Genomic DNA, 15,577 nt, shown 5'->3' with positions numbered 1-15,577 from the left:
CCGCCTTTTGGAGGGGCCAAGTCAGAGCCCAGATCTCAACCCAATAGAGATGCTATGGAATGACTTGAAGAGAGCCATACACATGAGACGTCCAAAGAATATGACAGAGCTAAAGCAGTTCTACCAGGAAGAATGGGCTAAAATTCCTCCTGAACGATGTGCAGGTCTGATCCACAGATACAGGAAGCGCCTGGTTGAGGTTATTGCTGCCAAGCATTTATTAATTCTAAGGGTTCACTTACTTTTTACACTACCATTTTGAATATTGAATGAGTGTGTTCAATAAAGACATGGTGGATCAGAATTTATTTTGTGTTTTTATTTTAGGCACATCATATTTGACAATACCCTTGACTTAGATGAAGATCAGATCACATTTTATGACAAATTTATGCAGAAAACCATGAAATTCCAGAAGGTTCACATACTTTTTCTTGCCACTGTACCAAAAAAAAATCCATACCCACTGTGAAATATGATGGCAGACAACACTTTGGAGTTATTTTGCAGTAGGTGGTCCAGTGGCCATATTGAGCAGATTAGTGAACCAGTACCAGAATGGTACTGAAAAATGGTATTGAAAGCTGGTGACTCCATTCAGCCATTGCTGGACTGTCTGGATGACGTTAAAAAATGGTTGACAAATAATTTCCTCCGACTTAATGAAGACAAAACTGAAATAATTGTTTTTGGCCCCCTGAGATTGAGAGATGGTCTCATTAACGAGCTCCATAATCACTTTCCCTCAATTTCTTCCCAGGTTCGGAACCTTGGCTTCATTCTGGACTCAGAATTATGCTTAACCAAGCAGATAAATTCGGTCGTTAAGACTAGTTTTTATCAAATACGGATTATTTCGAAACTCAAAACATATTTTTGTCTTTCCAGGATTTGGAGAAGGTTATTCATGCTTTTATTACTTCTCGCTTAGATTACTGTAATTCATTATACTTGGGTCTTCCTCAGTCATCTCTGGCTCGTCTTCAGATGGTTCAGAATGCAGCTGCAAGGCTGTTGACCAGGGCATAGAAGTTTGATCGTGTCACCCCAATTTTAGCATCGCTTCACTGGCTCCCAGTCTGTTTTAGGATTCAGTTTAAGATTCTGATGTTTGTTTTTAAAACTCTTAATAATCAAGCTCCTTCCTATCTCGAGGATCTTCTTAAACCACATTCATCAAACAGATGTCTAAGATCTTCTGATAGGTTTCTTTTGCATGTCCCTCGTTCCCGGTTAAAAACAAAGTGGGATAGAGCTTTTGCTGTTGCTGCCCCCCGTCTATGGAATCAATTGCCACTGGACATCCGCCTTGCACCTTCTATTACCACTTTTAAAAATAGGCTTAAAACTTATCTCTTCTGCCAGGCTTTTTGATAAAATTTTTAATTGTTTAAACAAATTTTTAATCAATTTTTTCTATTGTCCATTGTCTATTTTTATTTGGTCTAATTCTGTTTCTATGTTATTTTCCTTACTCTGTGCAGCACTTTGGTCAGCTTTGCTGTGTGAAACGTGCTATATAAATAAATTTTACTTACTTACTTACAGAATATTTTAGTCCCAAACCAGGTTTCCTCTCCCAAGAGGAAAAAACTTAGTCAAAGATGGAATATGCAAATTAATACAGAAATTGTTGCAGGAACAAAAATCAGCATTTTGTAATGGCCAGCTCAGTCTTCAGATATAAACTCTACTGAAAACCTGTGATCTGAATCGAGCAGAAAAGCCAACATGTGCAAAGCTAATGTTCTGCATTCCAAGCTCTCTCTACAAGCATCTTTGGTAGAGTATCAGTGCTGTGAATGCCTCTATGAGAGGTGTCAAACATATATCAAAGTGTAGGATAGAACATAAATATGAAATAAGAAAAAAAAAGTTAAATTATTTGAAGTTACAGATGTTATAAGTTCTGTAGCATTAAATTCTCATGTGAAATCAGAAACATTACATGGCTCACTGGACTAAATTTAGTTCTGTTTTGCTTGCTCCCAGCTCTAAAGCTTTTCTAAAGCTGTCCAAAAGCTCCTTTCTTGTCAAATGTGCGACACAATAACACACAGAGCAAACAGACAAACCATGGTAATAACTTCCATCCACCAGCTAAGAGGCCTCTCAACCCCTTTTATTTCAAATGTTGAAATTAGGGGATTCAAGGACTTCTTGGGTTTTCAAATTATTTGATTTCTCTGACCTTTTCCTCTGGCACTACTAAAACGCTCACTCCAAAGCTGAGTTATGGTTCTGAAATTAATGAAGGTTGATGGACGCTGGCATTAGCTGTTACAAATGAACACTTTTATATTTAATGAGAATTTGTAGAGATGAGTCATTTCCTACCATCATTCATTTGACATTATGCAGGGCAGTAGTACTTCATCTAGTAGTTAGTGACTGATATGTGGAGAATTTAAATCCACCTCTGACCTTATCCCTCAACTTAACCCTCATATGCTTGGTTATATTCTTGGAAAGTATTTATTTGGGAAAATTTCTCTGGATAAAATCATATTTCCAAAGAAAAAAATATAAATGATCTGTGACAGTCTTGAGCACCAGTGTTCTGGCATGGAATGACCTGTACTTTGTTATTGGAATATGTCTAATAACATGGGTTGCACAAATTGACAGGTAGTTTTTAAAGAATTCAAAAACAAAGCATATGGACCTTGGCATCCGGCATAGAGACAGGTGGCTCTGTGGTTTTGGATAAACATTAAAAAATACATCTGCTATAATCAGGTAGCACTTTACGGAAAAGGAAGCTCACTGTCATATGGGCCCTGTCACAGACAGAATTAAGGTCCACTCGAGAGGTGCAAAGAGCAGCACTCTGGGCTGACAGATGGTATGACACATCTAATTCACACGAGAGAGGACTTAGAGTGGAAAACGGAGAAAGAAATGAGATTCCAAGAGTCTCTTAAGTGCCTGTGCACATACTAAACCTAATGCAGTGCGCCAATTTAAGATTTAAGAAGTCAAATGTCAAGAATTGCAATTGTGCTGATTTCATTACAGTATCTAAGACTGAGTGGCACTGAAGTGACTGTTATTGCAAGGTGGCCTGGTTTGGCGATGCAGATACATTGTGACTGGCGGAATTTCAACTCCTTTTTAAGGTTTCTTTCTTGCTTTCTTTTTTTTAATCTCTGATGACTGTTCATTACTGTACTGGGACATTGAAGACAATATAAAGCACAACCAGTCTGTCTCTTCCACTACTGATTTTAACAAAGTGTTCTGAATGATGTATACTGATATTAAAGCCATTATAAGCACATTAAAGTCTTACCTTATTCATAACAAACCAGTGATATGATTTGTTTGCACTATCAACTGCAATAGCAGTAACATCCTTTCCACTGGCCAGAAAAAAATGCTTAAACATATAAAACAATATAAAACATAAACAATAAAAATGGTAAGCATACTATACGTTGGAGAAGTTGTCAGGAAGTCATTCATATCACTGAAGCGACTAATATGAAAATTGCTGACCAACATAATAGCTGATTTTGAAAAAAGCAGGTTGAAGCCAATAGCTTCGTGGTTCAAAGTCCATAATATTTTGCTACACTTACTTAAGCCTATAAGAAGGTCACTAAGTTTAAACATGTACTATTATGATGTTTCTTAAAGGTTGTCCAACCAAAAGGGCATTTCTAAAGTATGGGAATAAAATGCATTCCTGATTTATAAAATGCACAATTAGTAAATATGACAGGTCAGCAAAAAGTGTCAGCTAGTCATCAGTTTATTTTCCAATTAATTCATACATTAAGCCTAAAAAAGCATGAAATTTTAAACTGAAAACATTCATTCATCCATTCATCTTCAGTAGCTGCTTTATCCTGGTCAGATGGTTCTTGGTCCTATCCCAGGAAACACTAGATGGGACTACACCCAGGATGGGAAGCCATCACAGTGCACCATGCACACACACATTCATATTCATAGACAACAATTTAGTGTATATAATCCACCTCCTGACATGTCTTTGGGAGGTGGGAGGAAACCAGAGAACCCAGACAAATATCACATGAACACAGATAGACATACAGTACAAAACTTCACAGACAATAATCCATGCTCAGGATCGTACTGGAGACCCTGCAGCTGCAAGGAGGCTACCCACTGTGTCACCATGCTGAAAACAGCATAAAGAAAATTTAAATGGAGTCCTTATTTAGTTAAGCACCAGTCACACTGGATGGCAATAGAATCTACTCCATCTTCTCTTTGAGTCCAGTTCATTTATATGAACTTTATCTACCAATCTTGGAAGCATGGGACAATAGAAAATGAGCGCGAGCCTCGGGTCACGTCTTTGGAGAAGTGAAACATGGAGAAACTGCTTAATATTACCATTTTTCTACAGCAAGAAGCCTTTTTCTGCTCCTGAGTCAACATAATTAGGACTGGCCTGAATAATTTGGATACTCGAGTATTTGTTCATTATGTTGGTGTTCAGTTCTCCATTTATTATTTGGAAGATTCATCTTTCTCTTCTCACTCCTTATACAGTATAAGTGCACTATATGTATCGGCAACGAAATAATGGTTTCTCCATCCTATTATGTAGGGCACTGTATATTTAAATTACAAGTCATGTGACCTAAATCATGTTCTATTTTTTAACAACTAATGATCATAAACTGTCAGGTATGCGTCTGTCAATATGTATTCCTGAATTACAATCAATCTAATACAAAAATATGTGATATAACTATTCTTACACCAAATATTTGAACGGATTATTGCTTTAAAAAACTTCTTTCATTGTTGTACAGTTACTGGAAAGGTTATGACTCGTGCATTGTAGGCTATTTTATCCCTTTACTACATGGTGTTGTCACGATCTTGCCGGCAGATGGCGCTGCGGCGTCGACGTGCACGGACAGCTGGAGAGTGCGCGCGTGCACGAGATTACGTAATGAGGACTGGTTCCTATGGACACGTGCCTTTGTTTTGGTTTTGTTCTCTTCCTGTTCAGGTATTGGTTGATGTTCGAGGGTGTGTCATTATTGGTCCCAGCTGTCTGTGTTCAAGCGTGATTATGTTTGTTATTTAAAGCCCTCGTGTTGCTGTGCACTTCGCACAGCATTAACTGAATAACTGAATGTATAGGTGAATACGTTTAAGTATGCTAAGCGGTCGTGTTTTCCTGTCCTGTTCTTGTTTCATGTCTCGAATCTAGTTTCATGCTTACACCTCGTTTATCTCTTCCAGTCTAGACCACGTTTCATGTTTATTGACTTCCGTTTGAAAATAAAGACTTTGATCTGCGCTTGCTTCCGCTCATAGTCTCATTCCGTAACAGGTGTTGCAATTTTTTGATAGACAATAATACAAATTACTTTTTGGATTAAATGATACTTTCCACCATTGCACATTTTTATGTAAATGTAATAATTAGTAGTAGAGGGTTAAAGTTTCCGAAAACTAAACACACCATCATGACCAAGATGTTATTTCTGTTTGTGCAATAATAAACAAAACTATTGTTCTGCTTGTGCAATAATTAAAAAAATAGTTGCAGAAGTAACTACTGGTGTTATTGAATATGCACAGGTGACTGTAGCTAATTTGCTTCATCACCAGTATACACTGTTAATAAATCAATGCCGTCTATTGGATATATTTTGAACTGCAGTAATGCACATAATTATGGTTAATTGTGCATTATAAATATTGCTTTTGTGCATGTTTCAAGAACAAATATTCAGGTACCATTTCAGAAACACAGACGATTACTTCAAGTCTGTTAAATTCTGTTCAGGGCAGTGCAAAAGATAATGTCTCATCATTCACAAACTACAAAAAAGTTATCTGGACCACCCAGAATTGCTTGATTTTCTTTCCCCTGTTTTAAATTGATTACTGTATCAATATAAACTAAGGCTGTCAAATGTATCTGTAATCGAAATGTATTAATTGCATTTCAATTTTAATTACTTAAACTATTTGAATGCATTAAAATATTAATTTCATACTCCCACAGACAGACATAATTATGAACATTGCCTTCTCAACAGTTTTGAATAACAGCATTTCTTTTGGCAAGTTATATGATAAAGCTATTGTGTACTGCTGTCATCAAGGTTGAGCTGCTGTATTTTGTTCAACCACACAACACTTACTTTGCCTTTTGAGCAAGCAAGTAGGCTATGTTCCGTAGTATAATCGAATAGGCAGCAAACATGATTTGTCAACATTGTGTTCTTGTGTTCACTGTTCTCATTTGGTTTGAAGCACAATGTTTTATATAAAGCACATTTATTATTATTATTATTATTATTAGCATTGCATAGACTAGCTGACTGTGTTGACTAGTTGGGACAAAAGAGTGTTATTAGCATTGTGTTCGGCATAACAAAATTCTATTGGTGGCATCCCAAGCCAATGTGATTAAAAAGGTACACATTTTCAAGGTTAGAAAATTACAAAAATTACAAATAACAATTACACATATGTCTGAATATTGCTAAATATGGCTAAATGTACTTTGTTAGACAGAATATATCTCAACTTGTATGTAACATGCCATCACACCCTTATGTGCTTGTTGAATATCCCCTTCCAGATTTGGCTCTCCTATGCTGTTATAATAACCTCCACTCTTTTGGGAATGCTTTCCACTAGCTTTTGGAGCATGGCTGAGGGAATTTGTCCATTCAGCCGCAAGCGCATTAGTGAAGTCATACACTGATGTTGGATGAGGAGGCCTTGGGCTCAGTCAGAGATCCAGTTTAAACCAAAGGTATTCAGTGGGGTTGTGGTCAGGGCTCTGTGCAGGACACTTTAGTTCTTCTCCAACATTGGCAAACCATGTCTTAATGGATCTCGCTTTGTGCACAAGGGCATCATAATGCTGGAACAGGTTTGAGCCGCTAGAAGAAATTCTAGACAACTCTGTGGCAACAGTTTAGGGAACACCCACATATGGGTTTCATTTTTGGCCATATAGTGTATGTAAACATGATAATTCTACATTCGACTGCACAAGTTTATGGTTTCTTTTTCTATGGTTGCTTTAATTGCTTGTTAACACTTTGATATCACTTTGCATGAAGTGGAGAGGTGTGCACCCACTTCAGAAGGAATTCCTGAAATTATTTTGTTGCCCTTTAAAGCTAAATATAATCTAAATTAACTCCTTCCACTGTGGCATAGTGAATTCCCTTGTGACCAGTGCTGTGAGAAAGAGCGAATCAATAGAAGAAAATGCAGTATGAATAAAAAGAGAACCATGCACAAATTCCACAGAGACAAAAATTCTGGTCAGACTGCATATGACTTTTACAAAAAAAAAAAAAAACCTGAAATAATTTGAAAATAAAAAATGTTTGCAGTTGAGTAATCAATATCAATAACTTCAATGAGTGTAACAAGTATACTAAACAGTACTAAACTATAAGTATACTAAACAGTACTAAACTATAAGTATACTAAACTTTACCTTTGTTGTAACCCCATACTAAAATGTAGGTAATGTGTTTGTTTTTTGCTGTTGTTTTTTGTTTTGTTTTGTTTTTCACAATGTTATCTGTAAATCTGAATCAAAATGTGCAGATGTGACACTTTATCAGAGTCATTAGTCTTTCTATTTAATATTAGCTGCATCTGTGTACAAGAGGCACCATGAAGCTCTGAGCTGGATATGGAGAATTGGGCAAACAGGTTATTAGAAGATGCTTGGATGTCATTAAATGTTTTGGTTTTTTTTGAGCTCACAATGTAATTTCATACCACAACAGACCAAACACAATTTTATTAATTTCCTAGTCTGTCTTCCAGGGTTCGATTAATTTCTTACAGTGTAGTTTATATGAAATCATTTTTGATTTATTTTTACCTCACCTAAACTGAAAAATTAAGCATCAGTTAAATCTGATTTCCGGGTTTTAAAATGAATAAAAATATACATCAATGATAGGGAGAAATTGAGAAATAGAGTTCACATAACTGCCTACAGATGAAGATGGGAAACTGTTAGTTTATGACCTTAGGCAGCTGTATAAAAAATAAAAAAAAAATTTAAAAAGAACGCTTCCACTTCACACTTTTATAGACAGCAAGCTAGGACTGCACGATTATGGCCAAAATGATGATCACGATTATTTTGATCAATATTGAGATCACGATTATTTATCACGATTATTATTTGATTGTAGGGACAACATATTTTTATTGCACTTTCACATTTAAATAAACAGACCGCTGCTTTCACCTCCATGTTGTACTACATTCCTGCTAATGTACAAATCTTTGCATCAAATTAGACTGGGCCTTAAAGTGCATCATCTCGTTGAAGCAAAATATAAATAAAATTGTACGCAAAATATAGGATAAGTAAAAATAAAAATGCCATCAACCAAATGAAAATATGCAATCAATTATACGATTATGCAACCAAATGAAAACAATTCAGGCCTATGCAGAAAAGGCAATAACAGTGTTTACAGGAGGAGAGACGCAGCCAAATCCCCCAATAGCTTGGTGCATGTCATTTTGTACCGGAACCCGGAAGTCAGCATCACACTGGTTCCCTTGAGAAAAAAAAATAGGATTTTCCCATAGGCTTTTGGATTATTGCAAAAAATAAGCTCTGTGATCAACAAAAGTTTACAATACTATGTTTTGTCCATCATGATAATTTTCACAAATGAACACAACTTTTATGAAGTTTGAAGCCTAAATACAATCGCCAGAAATAAAAGCTAACCGTACACTATAAACGAACTACACCACGGTCACTCGACTTCAACGTCACCATCACCAAGCTTCTGACAATTTGTCCAAACTTGATTTAAAAAATTTTGCATAATATGGATTTACTCTGTGGCTGAACCTGAACCATTTTATCTGCAAAGTTTTTTCCCTATTCAGCGTGATGACGTTTAATGTCCCCGACAATGTCTGTAGTCCCATTTAGCAAGTTGTTAGTGTCACGATTCCCCCTCGTGCAAGCGCTGGAGCATTCAGCGAAGCTCACAGTGTGAGCGCTAAAATGGTAACTTGTTTCCGGGTTTTGGCATACAAAATGACATCATCCCTGCGCCAATCTATAGTGACTGGCTGTAAGTTTAGGAAGCGTTTAATTTGATATTCAGCTGCGTTTTCTATGAGTGGAGGATGAACTTAAAACGTCAATATCGCAGTTGATCATGTTCATGTAATCGTGGGCTGTCAAAATCATAATCGAGATCAATATTCGATTAGTTGTGCAGCCCTACAGCAACCTCAGACAAAACCAGCTCTAACTCATCTTCACTAATAAATTTATATTATATATATATATATATATATATATATATATATATATATATATATATATATATATATTATATATATTATTTATATATATATATATATATATATATATATATATATATATATATATATATATAAAATATTTTTTAACCCTTCCATTTACTCCATTTGTGTTTCATATACTGTACATTAGATATACTGTATTTAAGGATAAACTGGGACTGGGTGTTCCATATGCATATGAAATGTAAATACACAAACAGTGGGCAGGAACCTGTATCCACACAGCTGAAGTTGATTCAGCACTCAGATCATGGCTCTTTCTGATGCCATTTCATAAGACAGACACAGACTTGTTTGTTTGTCATTCTGTGCACTCAAATCTGTGCTTTTTCTATGCAGCTTTGCTGAATAGGGCCCACTGTTTATTATAAACTGTGTAAATAATACTGAAGAAAAAGTGTAGGTCCTATTCAAACTGGGTAAACCTATTAATCTTCATACCACAATATTAACACCAAATGACAATGGACAGAGGGCACAATTTGGTGTCATGCCAATGCTATGCCACTTTTTTATGCCTATTTAAAATAAATAGTTTGTATAGATTATATTAAACAGAACATCAACTGAGAAAACCGGGTTAGTAGATGTATCGTTTTTGATAAAGTAACTGTAATTTTAATGTTGAGAGCAATGAATGTACAGTTCTACCCCATAACACGATACAGAAACCACTGATGCAGAAAGTGCAAAAAGCAACAGTGGGCCTACATTATGTAAGAGTGCAATAAACAAAGCCATGTGCCTTATAGAAAAACAAGCAGCCTGTAGAAATAAAAAATGAACACAGCACACAATCAGCTACAGGCTGAGAAACTTTGACTTGAACAATATATGACTGTAAACCACAAATGACAAATGGTATTGCCTGATGCAGATTTTGATTTACACAGTGAAATAAACCTCAATAGAGGAAGTGTTGCAGCTTCCTCCTTAACTCCTGCATCCCTGGCACACAGTGAGCTAAAATAGGTCTTAAATGCACATTGTGCTCCCAGCGCATAAGGATGTTTTAAAATAAATCTTTTTTAAAAAAAAAATTAATAAGATCACTAAATGAAAATTAGTGAAAAATCCTCTTCTAAAAAACAAACAGCTGACAGTACAGTATAGTGCAAAGCATTATACTATATTAATAGATTATACTGTAATGGGATGAAATGACAACTGATTAAATGTGGACTCCTATGATTACACACCATTTTATTCCTACTCATGTACCCCTTTTTATGGTACATAAAGTGTGAAACTCATTACAACTGTACAAAGGTTTAGTGTTCAATGCAAGCTCCGTTAATCAGACACAAATACAGCATTCACACAGTGCTTCATTCATTCACCATTAATGTACAAAAAAGGCAAGAAGATAAGAATGCACGATACTGTAGTTCTTTGGTACAGTATTTCAATGTAGCAGAGATCAGAGTCAAACACTTTCACAAAATAGCACACTGTTTTGACAAAAACCTTTTTGTTTTTCATATGAATAACTTGGGTTATGTAAGAATGACCACCAGTTGCTAACAACATCACACAAGTTGATTATTTGCCAATAACAGCACATACCCATGTGTTTTATTCCTCTTATACCCAGCAATTTGTCAATGATTACAATTACAATAAACATCATAGATTGATTCATCATTAATGTACAAAAAAGGCTGGAATACAAGAATACATTTTACTGCAGTTCTGTGGTACAGAGAGGACAGTTAAACACTTGCACAAAACAGCACACTCTATTGATTAAGCATTTTTGTTTTTCATATGAATAACTAGTTATATAAGTTATGTAAGAATCACCACGGGGTGATTTGCCAATGATTACAATTACAATAAACTAGAGCTACAGCAACTAATTGATAATAATTGAGTATGAAAACTGTTGTCAACGAATCTCATGATCAATTACTTGGTCTACGCATGGCATTGGGTACATTTACTCATTCTGTTACTTCTGTTCGGAGAGTACAGACCAAAGTTGTGTCCCAAATGGTGTACTATACACTTACACTATGTACACTGTACTCTACTGTCTAGTGTGTAAATTTTAGAAAGGTAATATCATCTCAAATGGAACACTAGAATTTTTTTACTATCCGGAAGTATAAGCCGCTTTCTAGGCGATGGCCCTCGACACCAAATGCACATAATGCCACGCCGCTAGCTTTAGCAAAATACCCAGAGACAAAGACAACGAATTTCTTTAGTTTACTGTTTATGCCAGTGTTACTTTTTATCCCCAACATGACCTCAGTCACGATCAGACGGAGGTGTATTCGTCAACGGACAGCGGAAAGAAGTATGTGACCTCCAAATCCTCTAAGGCAGGTTAGTATTTTATGTTAAATGCCATGAAGAAGACAGTAACTTGCAAACTTTACAAGAAGGAGCTTGTGTAGCACGGAAGCACAACAGTGATGCACAAACACAAACTTATGTTTATTTCCAAAATGTTCCACTGTGTGCATGGGGTTGGGGAAACAGAAACCATAAGGTGAGTAACAGAAACCATAAGGTGCAATGAACACATAGAACACATATACTGTATAATATAAACTAATACAGATTTATAAACATTTATACATAAAAAGTCTGTGGATTTTATTTTAACTACACAAAAAAAAATGGTACTGAAAGTTCATTTGTTTTAAAAATCTGGTTAATCAATTAATAATAATAATAATAATAATAATAATAATAATAATAATTGGCCGATGAAGAAATTATGAGATTGAAATAACTGTTCATTACAGCCCTATAATAACCATATATGATTACATTTAATGTTGTGACTTCTGTGAGACAAATTAGTTCCTGTTATCACCTACGTTACAGCAGTATAAACAGTCGTTCCTTCGCCAGATTCTCTGTTTTTCTCTCACTAGATGTTAATAAGAAAATTAAACACAGGTTTTCATTTTACCAGGAAACTGGAAATAATAAAGCCTTCCTTCCAGACGACTCTTCCATGGTGGACAGAAGACTTCATCATATAAAGGATTATATTATAATATTATTATAGGTTATGGATTTTTTCCTTGTTATTTGTTTATAATTAGCCTTAGATGACAGGGAGTGTCTGCCATTCTGGTCCCTGTGAGCTGTTACTATAGAAACAATAATTTATTCAAACGAGCGTATTAATATAAACCATAAATCATTTATGTTACAGCTGAAACTGAAAAGTCATACTTTTACAGAAAATTAACTATTGGTTAAAATTAACACCTTCTGATTCAAGAATTCAACATTTCTGCGGTATGAAGGACATTAATTCATCACTTATGAGCAAAAAATTTAGCTACCACTGTCTGTAGAGTAAGGTAAGAATATAATAAAAAATGACAATTCAGTGAAGCATGCGTGAGAACTGCGATCTACATCCTAAATTTAAAAAATATATATAACAATTTCTTTATTTATCAAAAATGTTTTGATTCAGTCTTACTCTCTCAAATGTGGCAGCTTTGTTCTAAACTGAATGACTCTTTGCAGTGTGATTCTGTGGTTAGAAAGGACCACAGGCCACGCTCTGTTTCAGCTGAGACAGAGCCCCGCTGTGGCTGGCATCATGCTCTAGGCAACAGCACTCTCCGAGATGATATAAGACACAGTAGAGAAAGTTTGTATGAACAACGGCAGAGAGGAAGATCCTCACCATCCACAAAGGACTGAGACTATTAAAGTCAGATACAGAGTTTGTGTGTGTTTGTGTGTATATATTCACACACTCACACACACACACACACACACATTAATATATATATATATATATATATTATATATATAATATATATATATATATATATATATATATATATATATATATATGTATTTTTTTTTAATCTTTCACCACATGGGAAACATAATTTTTTTTCTACACAAAAACTGCAGCTATGGTGTTAAACTTTAAAATAGTGGATACTAGGATTAAGGTTAGGGTTAGATTTGATCAAAGCAGCAATTAGCTAGCTGCGTTGAGGATTAACTAATTTCGCAAAAGGCTAGTAAGACAAATGTGTGTGTGTGTGTGTGTGTGTGTGTGTGTGTGTAAAAGAGTGCAAGTGACAGTGTGGGTGGGAGGGAAAGTGAGAGAGTCTGTTTGTGTAAGAATGTAAGTGATTGCGCACGTGTGTGTATGCGTGTGTAAGAGTGAAAGAAAGGGTGGGAGAGAAAACCAAAGGATGGAGTATGGATGGATGGATGATGTGTGCGTGCGTGCGAGCCTGTGTGTGTGTGCGTGTGTGTGTGTGTGTGCGCGCGCGCGCTGTGTATTGTGCCAAAATGATAAGCTCCATTTGTCCATAGAGTTCTTATGCGATCACACACGTCTCAACAGCTTACAGATTCCAACACGATCCACCAGCAAAAGAAACACGGCACACATACATAGCATCTTCTTAGAATATTCCTTAATAATAAAAAATAAAATAAAATTTTAAAAAGCCTTGCAAACACACTGAATATTTAACGAGTCAAGCGAGTCCAAAATTCGAATCGACTCTTAAACAGAAGAAAGAGTATAAACACGCACGAGCTCATTTCTCATCGTTTGCTTTCCTTCGCAGCAGAAATGTTAAGAAAATGTGAAGAAGGACTTACTTTAAGACGGCGCTGTCCCCCTGTCTGACCGTGATGTTGTCCTTTAAATAAGAGTCTCCGCTCCGCGCTGGCACTCCTGCAGGCATAAGGAAGAGCAGTCTCAGAGCCAGCACTGCCAGGCATCTCCAGGGCACAACTACATAACCACATAAACCCATGTTTGTTTGGGTTTTGTTTTGTTATTTTCCCCGCTGGTGCCGCACAAAACTTCCCCAACTACACCGAGGAAAAAAAACCCCAAAAACAACAATCAGATGTGTCCGATATCAGTCCCGCGTTCAAATTTCCAGCCAGAGCGGTTTTAATTCCAAACCAAACCAATGTCCTCTTGGATATTCCTCGAAAACTTCCGACGCGTTCGCCTGGATGAGGTGGATATGAAGGAATGACGCAGAGCTTCAGTAAACCTTCTTCAATGATGCTCTGATGAAACCACTGCACTGAACATTCCGTTTTAACAAACTGCAGAGCGCATGGTTAGACTCGATTCTAAAGCACAACGCACGCTGATATTCCCGAGGAGAGAAGAAGCGCAGATGTTCTTCCCGTGGTTAGGTCAGAGGGAGACTGACGGAGCATCGGAGGAGCCTGAGCGCTGAGTGAGCGCACGCGGGAAACGGGGGTGAAAGAGGTTTCTCTCTCTCTCTCTCTCTCTCTCTCTCTTCCTTTTTCCCCTCCTTTTATTTATTTATTTTCCGTGCAGCAGCGGCGGGAAAGAAATCTGCTGAGATCAACCCACGCTAAAGGACGCCATCACAACACTAAACGCGCTCTTTACATGCCCGATCATAACCACGTGTAAAAAGCTCATAAACCATTTTACAGGCCTACTTGGTAAATATATTCTGCTCATGTCTAGCCCGGAATGGTTTATACCTTTTTTATGAGCCCAGCAGAGCGCAGTTAATAGACAATTCATAAAGTCTTATGTAACAGCGGTTCAAAAGTGTTCTCCCAGGACGCACTGGAATAAATCTGTCACACAGCATGGTCCTCTAGTTGAATTTGGTTAAAGTGAGCGAGGAAACTTTTTTTTAAAACACTTTTAAAAAAAATAAATAAATAAAAGGCAAGATGGTGTCAATGACATAGCACATATGTGGAATATTAGAGACAATATAATATAGTGTATTATATTAAACCCTTTCTGGCATCTGTGATAGTAATAACCACATCCTCAGTCGATTTCCTTTAATAACTATTCTCAGTGTGTATAGAATTGACAAAGGTTGGACTATTTTCCATGTTCCTTGTCGACTAAGCTAAATTATTTACACTTCTCCTGGCTACTCTCTTAAAAATATAGGTTATTTAATGGTTCTGTACAGCACTTTAGGTTCTGCAAAGAACCTTCTTCTTGTCAAGAACCATTTTTCATTCTGTAAGGTACTTGAGTAGAGATACAGTCAGGGAAATAAGTATTAGACGTGTCAAAAAAAAAAATCTGTAAATATATTTCCAATGAGGCTATTCACATGAAATTTTCACCAGACTTTGGTATTAACTCAGAATATCTGGAAATATAAAGAATTCACAACATTAAAGACCATAAGTAAAGTTATGTGTAATAAAGTGGAATGACATAGAAAAAAAAGTATTGAACACACTAAGAAGAAGCAGTTCTTCAAGGCAAGGT

General features: G+C 36.2%; 1 protein-coding gene across 1 annotated transcript in view; it reads right to left on the bottom strand.

Moving 5' to 3' along the window:
* Positions 1 to 14,869, bottom strand: part of opcml (opioid binding protein/cell adhesion molecule-like) — a 173,100-nt gene extending 158,231 nt beyond the window's left edge. The window contains exon 1 of the mRNA XM_053646180.1: positions 13,942 to 14,869. Within this exon, the coding sequence (XP_053502155.1) occupies positions 13,942 to 14,099 (158 nt within the window). The 5' untranslated portion in view covers positions 14,100 to 14,869. The remainder of the gene's footprint in view (positions 1 to 13,941) is intronic.
* Between the last annotated feature and the right edge of the window lie 708 nt (positions 14,870 to 15,577).

This window comes from Ictalurus furcatus, chromosome 16 (genome assembly GCF_023375685.1).
Source record: "Ictalurus furcatus strain D&B chromosome 16, Billie_1.0, whole genome shotgun sequence".
Lineage (NCBI taxonomy): Eukaryota > Metazoa > Chordata > Actinopteri > Siluriformes > Ictaluridae > Ictalurus > Ictalurus furcatus.
Note: the sequence above shows the minus strand (reverse complement) of the source record. Positions and strands in the feature narration are given on the sequence as shown.